Source organism: Somniosus microcephalus, chromosome 13 (genome assembly GCF_052327205.1).
Source record: "Somniosus microcephalus isolate GS21.2 chromosome 13, FLI_Smic_1.0, whole genome shotgun sequence".
Classification (NCBI taxonomy): Eukaryota; Metazoa; Chordata; class Chondrichthyes; order Squaliformes; family Somniosidae; genus Somniosus; species Somniosus microcephalus.
The window spans coordinates 160,165,579-160,184,880 of NC_140999.1; the positions used below are offsets into that span (position 1 = coordinate 160,165,579).

Genomic DNA, 19,302 nt, shown 5'->3' on the forward strand with positions numbered 1-19,302 from the left:
CATATAAAGGTCAGGAAATACCTAAAATGGATATATATGTATTGCCAAATGGAGGACCACCACTGCTAGGACGTGAATGGATCCGGAAGATACATTTAGATTGGCATTCCATGCAGGCACTGAAGGTGGAGGCCAAAAAGGATGACGACGTCACACCTGGACGACTGTCAAAAATGCTAACTGACGCAAAAGAAGTGTTCCAGGAGGGACTAGGAACACTAAAAGGAATAACAGCAACAATTAAAATAGAGGATAATGCAAGCCCAAAGTTTCTGAAGGCCAGACCAGTGCCTTATGCGATCAGACCAGCGGTTGAAGCAGAGCTGGAAGGGTTGGAACATTCAGGAGTACTGTCCAAAGTGGACTGGAGCGAGTGGGCTACACCCATCGTCCCTGTAATGAAGAGGTCGTTGAGTAATATGCCTGGGGAACCAAAGAAGGTCCGCATCTGTGGGGATTTTAAGGTGACAGTGAACCCAGTCCTTCACACGGTGCAATATCCGCTTCCACGGATTGAGGATATTTTCGCCTCGCTATCTGGTGGTAAACGCTTCACCAAAATTGATCTAGCCCAGGCGTACTTGCAAATGGAGGTAGAAGAAGCGTCGAAACATTACCTTACGATCAACACCCATAAAGGTCTCTATCAATACAATCGGCTGGTGTTTGGAGTAGCCTCGGCTCCGGCTATCTGGCAAAGGGCGATGGATCAGGTCCTGCAAGGGATTCCAGGGACCCAGTGTTATTTGGACGACATCTTGGTCACGGGCGAAAATGACAGTGATCACCTCGCTAACTTGGAGAAGGTGCTCGCCAGATTAAAGGAATATGGGCTACGAGCTAATCGCCACAAGTGCGAGTTTTTCCAGAAACAGATCTCGTATTGCGGCCACGCCATTGATGAAGAGGGGTTACATAAGTCCCCTGACAAGATTGAGGCAGTAGTCAAGGCTCCAGCACCGGAAAATGTGTCACAACTGAGGTCGTTCCTCGGGCTGGTAAACTATTACCACAAGTTCTTACCAAATTTGTCTACGGTATTACACCCGCTGAACACCCTACTGCAAACAGGGGTACCATGGAAGTGGGATGACGAACGTAGACGAGCTTTCCAGAAGTGTAAAGAATTGATCACATCAAAAAAGGTGTTGGCACATTTCAACCCAGCACTACCAATTCATTTGGCATGTGATGCATCACCCTACGGCATTGGAGCGGTGCTGTCGCACAAATTCCCAGACGGGTTGGAGAGGCCAGTAGCCTTTGCGACTCGGTCACTAACCTCAGCCGAGCGCAACTATGCCCAGATTGACAGGGAGGCCCTCAGCCTAGTATGGGGAGTAAAAAAATTCAACCACTATCTGCATGGACAGAAGTTCACCTTGCTGACTGACCACCAACCACTTGTCTCCATCTTTAATCCTAAGAAGGGCGTGCCAGTAATGACTGCACAGCGGTTACAAAGATGGTCCCTGTTTCTAGGGGCGAATCAATATGAAATAGAATATAAAGGCACGAGACAGCATGGGAACACTGATGGGCTATCGCGCCTGCCACTGCCTACTGTGGAGGAAGCACCAGCAGTGGACCCTATCAAGATATTTTATTCGTCGATAATTGAACGATTGCCAGTAACAAACGCGGATATAGAGGAGACCCGCAATGACCCGACACTGTCACGGGTATATGAATTTATGGTGAGGGGATGGCCAACACATGGCGACTCACTGTTGCCAGCATTCTCATCCAGAAGAGAACAGCTGTCAGTATGCCAGGGGACAGTGATGTGTGGATCCAGAGTGGTGATTCCACCCAAGTTAAGGGAGAGAGTGCTAAATGAGCTACATGAAGGTCATCTGGGGGGAGTGAAAATGAAAAGCCTTGCTAGGGCTTATGTGTGGTGGCCGGGAATCGATCAACAAATCGAAGACCTAACTAAGAGCTGCTTAGGATGCCAGAAGGTCCAAAATGCACCACCACATGCCCCTCTACACCCATGGGAGTGGCTCTCCTCTCCATGGCAACGGGTGCACATTGATTTCGCTGGTCCATTCATGGACTCAATGTTCTTAATAGCAGTGGATGCTCATTCAAAGTGGCCTGAGGTGATAAAGATGTCTTCAACCACTACAGAGAAAACGATTGCAGTCCTACGGACCATATTTGCCAGAAACGGTTTGCCAGAGCAGATCTGCTCTGATAATGGACCACAGTTTGTGTCCGACGAGTTCCAAAAATTCATGAAAAGGAACGGGGTAAGGCATTACACATCCGCCCCGTATCATCCAGCCACCAATGGATTGGCTGAGAGGTTCGTACAAACCTTTAAGAGGGCAATAAAGGCCATGTGCGATGAGGAAATTCCACTACAGCATAAGATGGACAATTTCTTATTAGCCTACTGAAGCACGACACATGCAGTTACCAACCGGACCCCGGCCATGATGTTCTTTAACCGAAGGTTGAGATCTCGTCTGGACTTGCTCAGACCAAATGTGCGAAGAAATGTTGAGGACAAACAACTCCAGCACATCAACAAGAAGCCGACAAGGAGCTTCAATGTAGGGCAACCAGTCTTGGCCTGGGACTATCGAACAGAGAAGTGGCAACCCGAACGATATGTACAAGGCAGGGGCCATTAATGTACACAGTGGATGTCGGGGAGAACATTGTGAGACGCCACATCGATCAGATCTTAGCATCACAGGAATGCGTCAACCCCATGTCTCGAGTACCTGGGGATGAACCCGACATACCGGTAGCATCTACTTCAGACCCAGTAGCAGTGGAACCCGATGAACTACCCGATGAAAGGGGGTCAGAATCGCCTCTGCACCAAGAACAAGAACCTCCGGAAAGGCGCTATCCCGAAAGGGTCAGGAAGCCGCCCCAAAGACTGAATCTATAAATGGACTTTTGTTATTGAATGTACATGTAAAACTGTAATTGTGATTTGAATATTAAGGGGGTATTATTAATCTAAAAAGGGAGGAATTGTAGTGTATGTGCCTTTAGGTCAGAACTGCTTTTTGCAGCTCCTGTATACTGTAGTGCCGGCAGTGACCACACCAGTATATAAGCTGTGCGCATGCCTCTGTACCCCAGTCTAGAGATTACCCTCCTCCAGTAAAGACTTGTTATTTGTTTATGTACAGCATCCGTGTGATTATTTATCCACTGAACCACGGATCCAACAGTAGTCACTGTTGTAATGTAGGAAACGCAGTAGCCAAAAATGCACACCGCAAGCTCTCACAAAAAGCAATGAGATAATGACCAGATAATCTGTTTTAATGATGTTGGATGGTTGATTGCCAGGACACTGGGGAGATCTCCCCTGCTCTTCTTCGAATAGTGTCATGGGATCTTTAACGTCCACCTGAGAGGGCAGTTGGGGCCTCGATTTAACATCTCTTCTGAAAGACGGCACTTCTGAAAGTGCAGCACTCCCTCAGTACTGCACTGAAGTGTCAGCCTAGATTATGTGATCAAGTCTCTGGAGTGGGGTTTGAACCCACAATCTTCTGACTCAGAGGCAAGAGCGCTGTCACTGAGTCAACGTTGACACCTAAAGATAAGTTATCTGATACAGTTGATCCTAGGTAGCAGAACGTGTGTACAACTTCTAGTACAGTGTTAGCCATTGAAGCTTCTGGTTCAGTCAACACACCCTGTGTCATGACCACTATCTTTTTTAGACTGCTGGTTAATCCAAATTCATCATAAGCCAGATAAAAGCCATTACAAAGTTATTTAAGTTATACTTCACTGTGTGCAACGAGCACTGCATCATCGGTGAAAATAAATTCTCTTATCAACGGATGTTTGATTTTACTTTTTGCTCTTAGGTATGCAATATTAAAGTGTTTTCCATCTGATCTTGTATGTAGCAATACACTTCAGGACTAGATGAGAAAGCATAATGAAGCAGCAGAGATAGGAATATACCAAAGAGTGTTGGTGCCAAACACATCCCTGTTTGATACCACTATTAATTTCAAAACTGTCAGATTGATTACCGTTGTACTGGATTGTAGCGTTTGTACCAGCATGGAAAGATCAAATCAGACTGAGGAGGACTGGGGGACAACTGACTCTATCCAGCAATTGAAAATTCTTTCCGCTGACCAGGGCAAAAGCTTTTGTAAGATTTATAAAGGCCATGAAATGAGGCTTTCCCTGCTCCTGACACTTTTCTTGCAGTTACCTTAGTGCAAAGACCATGTTGATGTTGATCATTCAGCCCAGAAGTCACACTGACTCACTGGATAAATATGTTCAACAAGTACTTGCAATCTTTTAAGAATGACCCAAGCGAATGCCTTGTCAGGAACATGAAGAAGAGAAATTCCCCTAGAGTTGTTGCAATCGCTCTGACCTCCTTTGTTTTTAACCAACAGAATGATATTGGCATCCATCATAATAAAAACAGAAAATGCTGGAACTACTCAGCAGGTCAGGCAGCGTCTGTGGAGAGAGAAACAGAGTTAACGTTTCAGGTCGATGACCTTTCAAAAAGACCTCATTAAGGATAGCTTTTCAGATTAGTTCCCTAGAATTAGGTAGTTCAGAAAGAAATCCAAGGGAATCTGCATAGTCATCAGATTTCTGTCCCTCTATCATCAGAATTCTGTATTTGTTTTGTAATTGTTGGTTTACTAACAATGGCCGGAATGTGTGGTCAGCGGTGAAGCAAAGGCGTTCGCTGCTGGCCCCAAAGTAAGCTTCGCACAAAAATCGCGCGATCTCTGTGTCGAGAAGTTTGGGTTTTCTGACACGCAGTTCAAATCAACGTAGTATAATGGGGATCCCATAGTGCTAGCTGCTGTGACATCAACAAGCTGTCTAAGCAGCCAATCAAAATGCAGAATTCTCACAGACCGTGAACAAGGAAGTGAGTAAGCCCTTAAAATTCTAACTTTTTTAAAATGCTAAAGAGAGCTAAACAAAGATTGGAGCTCTCACATGGGGAAAAGGCAAACCTGAAATAAAGATGAACAAACTTTGAAAAATAAATGTAAACTTTCTTTTTTAAAGTTTCCTAAAAATGTAATTTTTTATTAAAATGGATAAATTTGACACTGCACAAAGTTAAAATGAGTTTTTCAGGGCCATAACCATTGTTTAGCAGTCAATACGCTGTTAAAATCCCAGTTACACCTAATCCCATTGGGTCTAACTTTTAGTGGGGAAATTAACGGCGTAATTACTGCGGAAGAGCCGACGTTTTCATCAGTTTCCCTGATTTGAGAGATTTCACTGATTGCTGGCTCTGTGAGGTGTGGAGTGGGGGTGGGGGTGGGGGGTGGGGGGGCGCACAGCGCAGCCTATGGAGGAGCAGTGAATGATTGGCCGCAACTTCAGGATTTCTCCCGAAGTTGCGGTCAGTTTCAAAGGCTGCCAGTTCACCGTCATCCGGACCGCAAATTCCGGGCCATTATTGTTGTGGTTATAAACTAATTAAAAAAACAACACTTTCTGCAATGATGTCATGTTTTCCTTTCGGTAGTTGACACCATGTTCTCTGGCGGTTAGGACAGGGGGCCCCTTGGAGTGTGTCAGTATTTGCAGGAGCTCCACCATGTAGAAAAGTTTGAAAACCACTGCTCCAAACTACAATTTTGCTCTTTTTAAAAAATGATTAGATTAGGTTAACACAGTCTAATAACCAAATAATGAAAAGGTAAACTCGCAGCTTAACAATAATATAATTATTTAAATATTGTAGAATGTTACAATATAGAAAAGGCTATATACGTCTGCAGCTGACCTTACTCTCTTGCTCAGTCCCCATACCCTTTTATTATTCCTCTTTTTCAAGCAACTATCTAATTTCTCTTTTAAAGAATTTATGGAGTCTACTTCAACAACAATTTATGGTACAGAATTCCACATTATAACTGCCATCTCTATCAAGAATTAATTCGAACCTCCCATTTAATTATTTTTGTGAAATCTTAAATTTGTGACTTCTTGTTATATATCAGTATGTAATAATAGACTAACAAACATGCAGCATGACAGCTATGTTTTTCTAACAGTTAAGCATTTATTAACGTATAAGCCATAGATATTGATAAGCAGGATTACATCAACAATGGTGTCATGCATCTGGCCACATGATAAATCTGAAAGGCATTAATTCATTACCTTTAAGGCATCGGGTTCAATCTCCCCAGAAGCCAGCATTCCAAACCTGTATGTAACGCATGTGAACAATTCCACATGTTTTCAACTGAAGGACACCCAAATCCCCCTGTTCGTAGGCAGAGGGATTTGGGTGGCCTTGTACATGAATCACAGAAAGTTAACATCCAGGTACAGCAAGCAATTAGGAAGGCAAATGGTATGTTGGTCTTTATTGCAAAGGGATTGGAGTAATGAAGTCTTGCTGCAGTTATGTAGGTTTTTGGTGAGACCACATCTGGAGTACAGTGGACAGTTTTGGTCTCCTTACCTAAGGAAGGATTTACTTGCCTTAAAGGGAATGCAACAAAGATTCACTAGATTGATTCCTGGGATGAGAGGGTTGTCCTATGAGGAGAGATTGAGTAGAATGGGCCTATATTCTCTGGAGCTCAGAAGAATGAGAGGTGGTCTCATTGAAACATATAAAAATTCTTAGAGGGCTTGACAGGGTAGATGTGTAAGGATGTTTCCCCTGGCTGGTTAGTCTAGAACTAGGAGTCAAAGGGGGTGAAATTGGATTTGGGGCGATAACTTTTAAAAGTTTGGAAAATTAGCACCAGGCGCTATGTTTTCTAACTTTAAAAAAATTTAGTTTTCTCGCTCCAAGAGGGAGGTGGAGTGCTAAATCAAGCACTCCACTTTCCTCTTGGAGCGTGCGTGATCGGCAGCAGGCGAGCGGTGAGTTCTGCAGTGCTGCACACTGGGCCGTGCAGCACTGCCACGTTGGAAAGCTCCTTCCCTCCCTTAAAGGGAAGGGCCATCGCTGCAAGCTCTGCAAAAGAAAGGGCACCTACCTGGACCACCAAGGGAGCAGCGAACCTGCGCGATCAGCCCAGCACTCACTCAGAGTGCTGGGCTGATCGATCGCAGGCAGGAATCCACGAAAAAAAACGGATCAAAAGGTACTTACCTCAGCCACCTCGCCTTTAAGCATCGTCCCCAAAGCGGCCGGTCGCCCGATGCACGTCCCCTGAAGCTGCCGTTGTTTACGCCCGGCGATGCTTCAGGGGGCGGAAATGAATTTTGGGTCCGGGGCGTTACCGGGGCGATGCGTGGCTGGATGACGTCACAATCTCAGGCCGCAGGAGGGCTATCGCCGCCGCAAACCGGCAGGTGAATTTTGCGGGCGGCGGTGATATCATCGCGTCCGGGCGGTAAGACCTTAGCACCCCGTTATCACCCCCGGAGGCGATAACAGGAGGTGCTAAGGCACCAAATTTCTAGCCCAAAGTCTCAGGGTAAGGGGTCGGCCATTTAGGACTGTGATGAGGAGAAATTTCTTCACTCAGAGGGTTGTGAGTCGTTGAGCATTCACAGCTCTCTGGGGTAGAGATTTTCAGTCATTGTGTATATTTAAGACTGAGATCGATAGACTTTTGGACACTAAAGAATCAAGGGATATGGGAATAGGGTAGGAAAGTGGAGTTGAGGTTGAAGATCAGTCTAAGGATAAGGGGTAAGCCATTTAGGACTGAGATGAGGAGGAATTTCTTCACCCAGAGAGTGGTGAACCTGTGGAATTTTCTACCACAGAAGGCAGTTGAGGCCAATTCATTAAATATATTCAAGAAGGAGTTAGATATATTTCTTAAGGCTAAAAGGATCAAGGGATATGGGGAGAAAGCAGGGACAGGGTACTGAATTTGGATGATCAACCATGATCTCATTAAATGGCAGAGCAGGCTCGAGGGGCTGAATGGTCTACTCCTGCTCCTATCTTCTATGTTTCTATGTTGAATGGCGGAGCAGGCTCGTTGAGCTGTATGACTACTCCTGCTCCCATTTCTTGCCGTTTCCTTTTTGGATAAGAGAAGTTCAGATTACAGTTTCAGTGGGGTCTTGGACTTACTTGCTGCTGTCCAGTTCATTGAGTAATGATGGTGTCTGAGTTTCATAGTTTAAGTGTGCATCACATTCATACAAATTTGTCAAATATCTAAAATCTGTTTTGTCACTGGATCATGAAATTACCTTATCTATATTGTGGGGTGTTGTCTTGACACAGGAAGAAAGAGTTCTGACGAAGGGTCATTGACCTGAAACGTTAACTCTGTTTCTCTCTCCACAGACACTGCCTGACCTGCTGAGTAGCTCCAGCATTTTCTGTTTTTATTTAAGAAAGAAACCTGGTCAATCTTGTGCTGATTGTTGCCCATTCGCCCCGCCACCCCCCCCCCCCCTACAAAGACAAGAAAAGACAGACAATCCCATTATTGTATTGTAATCTAAAGCAGAATTGAAAGAGGAGAATAATATATGATTTACCACTTGAGGACACAGCTGTTGAGAAAGTATACACCATTAACACGATGCTATTTTATTTGCGGTGTGTGATGTAGGTATTGACTTGGTAAAGTAAAGGGTTTCATGCAATAAGGGTTTGTGCTCATTGGTTCTGGCAAGAAACACGGGGAAAAATTCGGTTGCTTTGTGCCTCCCATTAGCACCCTCTTAGGGCGCTAACGGGGCGCAAAGCAACTGGCACCCAGGTGTGGCACCGACAACGCCTCCCACGAAATTCAGTGGGAGGTTAGCGGCGGCGCTAACCGTTAGCACCTCGCGGCGCTGTGCTGCTGGCGATGACGTCATCGTCGTGCGCAGCGCCCCGCTCATGCCCCGGCCGCGATCTTCTTTAGCGCCCTCTGACTTGCCACCGGACGCTATGTCCGACAGGGTCAGGGGGACCTACCTGTGGCCGGGGCGGCACTATTTAAAGGCGAGGTGCCAAGCGGCCATTTTTGTTGCTGGCCCCCTGCCAGCACCTGCCTCCACTCCCATCCCCGGCCTCCTGATCTGCCCCCCCGCGGAGTGCCGGCTGAGCACCATGAGCCCGGCACTTCTCTTAAGTGCCGGCCTCTTTTGCCGGCACATCGATCCCCGGTGGCCCAGCTGGGCCCCGGGTTGCGCTGCGCAAGGCCCCTCCCCTTTATAAAATGGGAGGAAGGCCTGCAATAACGCGGTGCGACGTGCTGCGATATTCCCTCGCAGCCCGAGCCTCTTGGGGCGTTACCACTCAATTGCGGCCACGGGGGCGCTAATTTTTCCAGGGCGATGTTAGCGCCCCAAAGCGGGCGCGACTCAGTTTCTCCCCCACAGTATCTAATGCCATACAACTTAGACAGCAAACCTAACCACAATAAATTAACACTTTCCTTATGTGTCATTTTAGTTTACTTTCAACACATTGGGGGGAATTTTAACCTAAAAAAACGAGTGGATTGGGTGCGTGGGGTAGTTAAATAGTTAACCATCGCACTCCCAACCTGAACCCCACCTCCAACCCACCCACTTCAGATTGTAACAGAGGCGGGATGGGGGCGGGCGACCAATTTAAATATTATAATGAGGCGGGAAGCCTCTCTTTTAACCTCCATTTTGTTTTTAACTGCATGTGGTCGGGTTTTACACAATTTGTAAAACCCGGTGTTACAGTAAGGCGGAGACTGCTGGATCCAGGAGGTAAGTGCCTTTATACCTACCTCCTGGATCCAGGGTCCCTAGCTAGCCCATCCCTCCCCCCCCCCAATCGGAGACCCCCTCATGAGACCTCCCATCGCCCCTGCCCCGCCCCCCAATCCACCTCCCCAGGCTTCCATCCTAAAATGTGTTGATGGAAATTAGCAAAAAGTAAAATTTAGCATTTTTAGCATTTGAAAGCCAAATTCTAGCAGAATTATGTGTGGAGTGGGGAGGATATTAAAAAAAGACAATTCAAAACTTCAGAGCTGTATTAAAGGGCAAGATTTCAAATGTAAAGTACAGAAACATTTTGAGCCAGAGCATGGGTACAGCAACTTTCGTCTAGTATCTTTCAGCACAGCAGAGGAGCCCGGACAACATTGGAGTCATACAATTCGCAAATAAACTCCACCAGGTAGTTAGCTACATGGACACATTGAAGGAATAGTATATGAGGAATCTAAGACTCAGTGGTGATGTTGTGATTGGAATGTGGCATTTGGTCTATGAAGATCTGTATCATAATTGGTAATCTAATCAACAACTTGAAGTTGGGGTATTAGAAATATGAACTCTCAAGCTGAACATACAGAGATCATGCTATTAGACTACTGCCCAAATTAAATGTGTAGATCATTGAATAGGAACAGCCCACCAAACTCAAAGGAGTAAATGATGCTAGACCTTGACGGTGAGGTTCACCAGAGACTACTTTTTGATATCCTTTTAGTTCATGCAGCTACAAGACAGCACCACTAAAGGGGCTAAGGAATATTATACAGTGGGAATAATGTGAACATCTCATAATAAATTTACTCAAGGAAGCAATTCTGGAATAATAGTCAACCTCATATCAATAACCATAATGTACATAGGTATGTGAAGGTCACCTATAACACCTTTCTGAAAACGAGGTCCCATAATATTTAGTATGTGACTGATGTGTGAAAAGGAGACAAGAATAATCATGGATATAAACAAAAAGCTGAATAGTTCTAGCAGCGAAATGGTATACTGAGAGGTGTCATCTATTGTGAAAATAATTCATCTTCCGAAACAGAATTATAAGACGTAATCATAGGGTTAGCAGTCCAACATAGGTTACCTGATTGAATTGGGGCAATGAATTCTGCCAAATAAGCAGTCATTATGAGTCCATTACCAATTTACATATGATATTTGAAGGGAATGTTATATCATACTGTAAATACTTTAACCAATCACACTCAGCAGGAAGGAATGGAATAACTAATCAAGCATCATGCACACAAGAAAATCACGGCCCGTAATTTGCGGCCCCTACAGGTGCGTACGAGGTGCGTATGTACCCGTAAGGGCCACGCAAGTTCTGGGTTTTCTGTCAAGTATCTTCTTGACAGATCCAGCGCATCCCCGGGAAAAGGGCAGCCGCAGGTGGAGAGTTGGGCTATTTGCCCAATTTCTGTCCAGCGAATGTCCGTGAAATTCTTACGCCTGGTAAAAGCAGGCATAAGGCCTGGTTTTACCAGCGTAAGAGTTTAAATGAACATAAAAATATTTTTTTTTCAATGATTTAAACATTTAAAAACCTGTACAATAAGGTAAGGTTATTTTTAGCCCCTTTAAAACATTTAAGTTTATTTTTCAAAAAATTAAATTTTTGTTTGAAATATTTAATTAAATGGCATCATTAATTAATTTTAAATATGTATTTTTTTTATTGATTTGATGTATACATGTATTTTTGGGGGTATTTCCATTCATGCTTATGGGGATTCCCTACACACAGAATCCTCAGAAGCATGAATGGAGATCCCCTTCTTTCATTCGTTGGGCCGGCCCACGTGTTCCCAGGGGCGCTTGCAAACCGCATGTGCCCCTAGGATATGTGGGCCTCTACCCGGAGAATCCCAGGGCCGCGAGTCTCCGGACCACCAGGAACGCGGGCATTTTATTTGTGGATCAGCGGCATTTCCCCGCGGGAAGCCTCCAACCGCAAAGTCAGGCCCCATATCCATATTGGAATGAAAAAGCATTTTAGATTGCAACATCAAATTTATACCTCACTACAGAAGTTACTTCCTTGGTTCTTTCAGTTTATGCCATTCACTTATAAATATCTTCATGCAGCACTATAACATAAATCTAAATATTATGTAGTAGTCATTCACTATTCCATATAATAGGAAGAATAGAGATGACTATTTTGAAATTGGGCCGTGTGAACACAACACATTTGTAAGAAATTGCTTTTCTGTTATTTTAATGGAGGTGTCAACCCCTCTCATTCCACATTGTTAATCACCTACATTAAAATAATAGACCGTGGAATTTCATATGGACGCTTTAAGTGATTGTTTATCATTAATCAAAGAGCCCAACATCAGGGCAAATATCAGAGGGGAACTTTAGTCAACTCGCGTGGTATGAGACCTTCTGAAATATGAACTTCATATTCCACCAATTTTAATTTTTGGTTATTACCTTTAACGAAATCTATGCCATTCACTTCTCTACTTAATAACCATTTTCTCTTATAGATTGCAGGAATGTACTCCAAGGTGGCAAAAAAAGCTCCCAGAAAGGGAGTACCATTACCATTAAAGATAGGACTCCAAAAAGAAGCCAATCTAAATTTCCACTCCTGGTCAACAGGGAATCTGAATGAAGAAGAATCAGAATACGAGTCTATCAAGAGTCCACGCTGGCACTCAGGCAGTCAGATACTAGGGGAGGAACCTGGTTATGCCTCAGTTAATGAAAGGACCTGGGGAATGAAATGTCAGAATGAAGAAGAAGAAGAAGAAACAGAACCGGGCTACGAAGCAATTAATGTAAAATGGAAGAAAACTGTTTTTGCTATTAGGAATAGCAAAGTACAAAAGGTTACTCATGAGAGGCAGATGGAAAACTATTACGAAAGTATCAGTGAACTGCAGCAGAGCCGTACACGTACACGAGTGCTAACATCAGACAATGGCAAAGAGGTCTATGTAACAGGACTCTAGCTGAGTTTTTGCAAGGATGGGGAAAAAGGTCCATTTGTAGTTTGCATTTAAACCGACTGGTACTTTTATTGATCAAATTGAGATTCTTTGTTAAAAAAAAGAAATCTAAATGATATAACTCTTATGATGTAATTTGATAATTTTAGAGAAACCATCACTGTTGCCTTATGTGATGTAATTTACTTTTTAAATTCAATGACTGGAATACAGAACAGAAAATAGCCTACAAATTACTGTTGCCAATATTAGTGGATGAACACTTAAAACACTTAAAAAAATGAACAGAGGAATGTTATATGAAAACATTAACCCGTCTGCTTTAAAATATTGGAGAGACCAAATAACAGGATTCGCATTAAGCATTCACCGCTAATATTGGCAACTATCATTTCTAGGTTAGCATATTTAATGTTAATAGCTTTTGAAGGAGAAATCAATCCTCATCATGAAGTGGTAAATTACAGTAATTTACTCATCAGCACAATGGCTTCGAATTTCTGGATCGTACTTGCGCAGAAATTATGTCGAAATCTACGCTGGTTTCTGTGCCGATCCTGCCAATGGGAACTTATAGCCAAATTTCCTGCGGAGCTCTTTTGCCTGCATTGGAATGTAAAAACTGGCATAAAACAAGCACAAATGCTACGCCACCAATAGCGGTAATAGCGAGTGGACTGTTGTCTTCTAGCACAAATGCTACGCCACCAATAGCGGTAATAGCGAGTGGACTGTTGTCTTCTGCCATGGCACTTTGATTAAGCATAGTGCAGGTCTCAGTAAGAATTTTCTTTTAATCGCAAGGTAAATCGCTATCAAACTTCAGAAATCTTAGTTATTTTCCGGTAACTTTGGGCCATGCTGCGCCTAAATGTTTTGGCGTAAATCTACCCCAGCATTTTATTTGCGTAAATCCAGGAAACAGTGGGAGCTGGGCTTTTGCAATCGGTCGGAACTATATCAATGAGCGGCAGAGGGTTTCGGTGGACATATCTCAGAAGCGATGCAGACAATCGAGGAAATTCACACGTAGAAATATTTAAGCATAAAACCAGTGTAAATCAGTTACACGTGAATTTCCTCGGGGGGGGGGCGACGGTGCATTGCCGCTCTTACACCATAGTTTCGCTGAAACTGTCCAGGAGATTCCGGTCCGTTCTTGTAACATTCCATTCTTCACCATCAAGGCAACTCCAATTATTCCTAAATTATTAAAGTGTCTTGCTCTCAGAAAAGGGCTGAATTAAACCTTAAAATGCATATCAACAATCCTAAAAACGGGTCTATCTTTTTAAATCATGGCCCGTATTTTCCGATGCCTACGTGTGTGTACAAGGTCTGTACACACCCGTAGGGACATCACCAGTGCCGGTTTCAAGCATGCGAAGCGCATGCGCTGAAAACCAGCACATCCAATCTGTCAAGAATCCTCTTGACAGATCATCCGCCTTCCCGGGAGAAGGGCCTCTGCGGGTGGAGAGTTCCGCTTTCTGCAGAACCTCCGCCCGCTGAAAACCTTTAAAAATCAAGCATAAGGCCTGCTTTTACCAGCATAAGAGTTTAAAAAAGTAAAATATATTTTTTTCACTCATTTATAATTTTATAATACTTTTTAAAATGTAAGTTTATTTTTAGCCCCGTAAAAAACTTTAATTTTTTTCCAAAAATAAATTTTTTGTTTAAAATATTTTATTTAATGTAATTTAAACTAATTTTAAAAACATGATGGTTTTGATGTATTTTTTGAGTGATCCGCATTCATACTTTTGAGGGGTCTAAGCTGAGAGACCTGTCAAAAGCATGAAGGGGGATTCCCTTTTATTGGTTTCCCATGGCCCACGTGATCCCAGGGACGCTTGCGAACCGCATGCGACCCTGGGATACCTGGGTCCTGAACATTTTGTAGAGCAGAGGCCCAGGAGCGGAAATGTCCGGATCTCCGGAGCACTCAGGTAAGGGCATAGATTTTTCCCAGATTGGAGACCTCCGCACGCAGGAAGCCTCCGATCGGAAAATACGGGCCTGTGAGTTTTGTTTTCATCTTTACCAGGTTTGAAAGTCAACTGTTCTGTTTTAAAGAGCATCGGCAAGTTCAATTTTTCAAAAGCTTTTTTTTTAATTGGAGTTGGTTTTCTAAAACGAGAATGCATTTGCTTATGCTTAAGTGATCAGTGAACATATTTTCAATGTCATTTTTCATAGATTTTATAGCGTGATATGAGTTTTTAATTTTTATAAGGTTGGTTGTACATATATAGTAGAGAAAAATGAATGAACTGTTGAACAAAATGAATCCAAATAACCTACATGTCCGCAATTATATTTTTAAAGCTTGATTTACTCATCCTGTCCTTCTATTTCCTGTTGGAGTCAACTTGTAAACTTGCAACATTGGCTGAAAAATTAAACATTGGCTGAAAAATTAAACTGACATAGTCTATTGTCAATTCTAGCTTCGAAACATTGGTTTCCTATAAAATTATTTCTTTGTTTTTCATATTATAAAATTTCTTAAAGATAAATCTCTTTTCTATTGAATTGGTGTATTAAAACACGATTCGTTTTATGTGGCACATCGCAGCCTGTGTTAGAGTAAGCTCAATCGCAACATTTACTTTGGACAGTGGAATAACAGTGGTGGAGAAAGAATCTAAATATTAGTCAGACTATCTTAGATTGTTGATCATTTATTCATACATTTTTTCCAAGTCAGCTGGCCAAAATAATAGGTCCAAATTATTAGACCTGCTGCCATTGAAGTGGTTTAAGAAGTACCGGGACCAAATATTAGTCGATTATCACAATGCATTCTTATAATATTCTTTCTGCACTATTTTACGTCACTCATTATTGTAAATGGCCTCTGTTAAAATATCAGACAAAGGAATTCATACAAGTATATAAAGTGTTGGTTTAATTTCTAGGCTAGTTTTTAAACCGGCATTCTTTGTCCACACATGTACCTCAATGACCACATCGAGATATTGTATAAACTGCTATTAGTACAATAACTGTTATTTTTATGTTTCAGTTAGATATATACTCAGATTATTCTTCACAAAACTATTTACATTTTTCTACAAGTTGTCTTTCAGGTAAAGGAATTTGTATCAAAGTATGCTTTTTTAACTGTTTGAAAATACATATAGCGAAGCAAACTTTAAAATGAGTAGCAAAATAAATTATAATTGAAATCTCAAGTTAGACAAAGCTGACTAAATTAAGGGAATTTAACCAGAAAACCATACTACATATCTGTAGGGAGTTGGCATGTACGATCTGGAAGGATTGCTGCAGTGATATGCTGGAGGAAACCAAAAAACGACAATGCAGGAATCAGCAACTGTTCATTGTTCTAATACAAAACAGAAACATTTTATATAAAGTTTTGACCTTTACATTATCAGTCGTCTCTGCCTTTTAAATATATTTGTAAATAGATGTATTTATAGATAGTTATTACAACAGTGACTCCACTTCAAAAAGTACTTCATTGGCTGTAAAGCACTTTGAGACGTCTGGTGGTCATGAAAGGCGCTATATAAATGCAAGTCTTTCTTTCGATAACTCATAATTGGAGATTTTTTGATTGGTATTCCTTGGTGCTGTTTAAGAACCGTAGTAAAATGAAAGCCTATCTAGTTTTGGCAGTTTCTGCAACAAATAGCAGCCCAAGTAATAATAGAGATTCCAACTGAAATTCCACCCTTCATGTTTTGAATCCACCCAGGATTACAGATATCTCCCAGATATTCAGCGTTCCTCGAACCACTGCTCTCGCCGTATCCTCAGATCCACGCGCCGCCACATGAACACTCTCGACCTCTTTCTTCAGCAGCACTGACTCACTCTATCTCAAAGCTGTCCTGGTCCGCAGTTCCATTTCATCCTTCGCCTCATCCGGCGCTTTAACAAAAAACTTTTTTTCTTCCTTTCAGGTGTTAAAGATCGCAAGCTTCAACAACTCTTGGGACACCAACACCCCTCCGGAACCTTCTTCCCCTTCACTTTCCTCTGACCCCATCCCTTCTTCCAATCTCACCCCCTGCTGTGTTTTCACTATCCCCTCTGACCTTCCCCTCTCTTACCCTGAATGATCAGTCCTCAGCAAAGGCCTGAGCTTCATCCCCTTACGCCCCCACCTCAATGAATTTCGAGCTCGACATGACGCTGAGCTCTTTTTCCGTCGCTTTCGTCTCTGTGTCCACTTCTTTGGCCAGGAGTCTTCCCCCCGCACAGCTGACCCTTTCTCCTGTTTTCAGAATTCTCATTCTTCTTGGACCCCTCCCTCTTGCCTTTTAACCCCTCTAGATCTTTTCATTGCAAACTGCTGGCGTGACATCGGCCGTCTCAATTTCTCTGCTCCCCTTACCCACTCCAACCGAACTCCCTCTGAACTTGCAGCACTCCATTCTCTCAGATCCAACCCCAACATTGTCATTAAACCTGCCGACAAGGGTGGTGCTGTTGTTGTTTGGCGAACCGACCTCTACCTAGTGGAGGCTGAACGCCAACTCTCCGACACCTCCTCCTACCTCCCCTTAGACCATGACCCCACTACCGAAAATCAAGCCACCATTTCCAAGACTGTCACTGACCTCATCTCCTCTGGAGATCTTCCATCCACGGCCGCCAACCTCATAGTTTCCCAACCCTCCACAGCCCGCTTCTAACTCCTTCCCAAGATCCACAAACAGGACTGCCCTGGTAGACCCATCGTTTCAGCCTGTTCTTGCCCCATGGAATTTATCTCTTCTTATCCCAACTCCATTTTTTCTCCCCTTGTCCAGTCTCTTCCCACCTACATCGCGAATCTTCCGACGCCCTCTGCCACTTTAACAGTTTCCAGTTTCCTGGCCCCAACCGTCTCCTTTTCACTATGGACATCCAATCCCTCTACACCTCCATCCCCCACCAGGATGGCCTGAGGGCACTCCGCTTCTTCCTTGAACAGAGGCCCAACCAGTCCCCATCCACCACCACCCTCCTCCGCCTGGCTGAACTTGTTCTCACATTGAACAGCTTCTCCTTTGACTCCACTCACTTCCTCCAAATTAAAGGTGTTGCTATGGGAACCCGCATGGGCTCTAGCTATGCCTGCCTTTTCGTGGGATATGTGGAACATTCTTTGTTCCAGTCCTACTCCGGTCCCCTCCCTCACCTCTTTATCCGGTACATTGATGACTGTATCGGTGCCGTTTCCTGCTCTCGCCCTGAACTAGAAAATTTCATTCACTTTGCTTCCAATTTCCACCCTTCCCTCACCTTCATATAGTCCATCTCCGATTCTTCCATTCCCTTCCTCGAATTCTCTGTCTCCATCTCTGGGGATAGGCTATTGACAAACATTCACTACAAGCCCACTGACTCCCACAGCTACCTGGACTACACTTCCTCCCACCCCGCTTCCTGTAAGGATTCTATTCCATTCTCCCAGTTTCTCCATCTCCGCCGCATCTGCTCCGACGATGCCACCTTCCATACTAGTGCTTCCGACATGTCTTCCTTTTTCATCAACCAAGGATTCCCCTCTGCTGTGATTGACACGGCCCTTGATCATGTCCGTTCTATTTCCCGCACTTCTGCTCTCACCCCTTCCCCTCCCTCCCAGAACCACGATAGGGTTCCCCTTGTCCTCACCTTTCACCCCACCAGCCTCCACATTCAACAGGTCATCCTCTGCCATTTCCGCTACCTCCAGTGTGATCCCACCACCAAACACATCTTCCCCTCACCTCCCCTTTCAGCATTCCGAAGGGACCGCTCCCTCCACGACACCCTGGACCGCTCCCTCCACGACACCCTGGTCCACTCCTCTATCACCCACAACACCCCTTCCCCTTCGCCCGGCACCTTCACGTGCAAGCGCAGGAGATGCAACACATGCCCTTTTACCTCCTCCCTTCCCACTGTCCAGGGCCCCAAACACTCCTTCCAGGTGAAACAGCGATTTACTTGTACTTCTTGCAATTTAGTATACTGTATTCGCTGCTCACGATGCGGTCTCCTCTACATTGGGGAGACCAAACGCAGATTGGATGACTGCTTTGCGGAACACCTCCATTCAGTCCATAAGGGTGACCCTGAGCTTCCAGTCGCCTGTCACTTTAATTCTCTGCTCCACTCCCACTGTGACCTCTCCGTCCTCGGCCTATTACACTGTTCCAATAAAGCTCAACGTAAGCTCGAGGAACAGCACCTCCTCTTTCAATTAGCCACTTTACAGCCTTCTGGACTCAACATCGAGTTCAACAATTTCAGACCATAATCTCTGCCCCTATCTTTTTTTTCCATTTTTTTTCTCTCTCACACATGGCAGCTGTCGATCATTCAGCCAGTGCCATTTACATTTCATCTAGAGTCATCTTTTGTTTCTTAACTTGTCCCATTACCATCTCCTTTGGCCTTGCACCATCATCTCTTTTGTCTCTTAATCTCTCCTGCCTTCCATCCTGTCACAGACCTTCGCTTTTGTCCTTTCCTCCCCTCCCCTCCCCCCCCTTTCCCTGCCCCTGCACTTGCTTAAAAACTTGTTACATCTCCAGCTTTTTCCAGTTCTGACGAAGGGTCATCGACCTGAAACTTTAACTCTGTTTCTCTCTCCACAGATGCTGCCTGACCTGCTGAGTATTTCCAGCATTTTCTGTTTTTATTTCAGGTTTCCAGCTTC

The 19,302-nt window shown here is 44.0% G+C and overlaps 1 protein-coding gene across 1 annotated transcript in view; it reads left to right on the plus strand.

The window, feature by feature from the left end:
- Positions 1-15,975, plus strand: part of LOC147108712 (uncharacterized) — a 154,281-nt gene extending 138,306 nt beyond the window's left edge. The window contains exon 8 of the mRNA XM_086005459.1: positions 12,168-15,975. Coding sequence (XP_085861585.1) covers positions 12,168-12,635 — 468 coding nt within the window. The 3' untranslated portion in view covers positions 12,636-15,975. The remainder of the gene's footprint in view (positions 1-12,167) is intronic.
- The last annotated feature ends 3,327 nt before the right edge of the window (positions 15,976-19,302 follow it).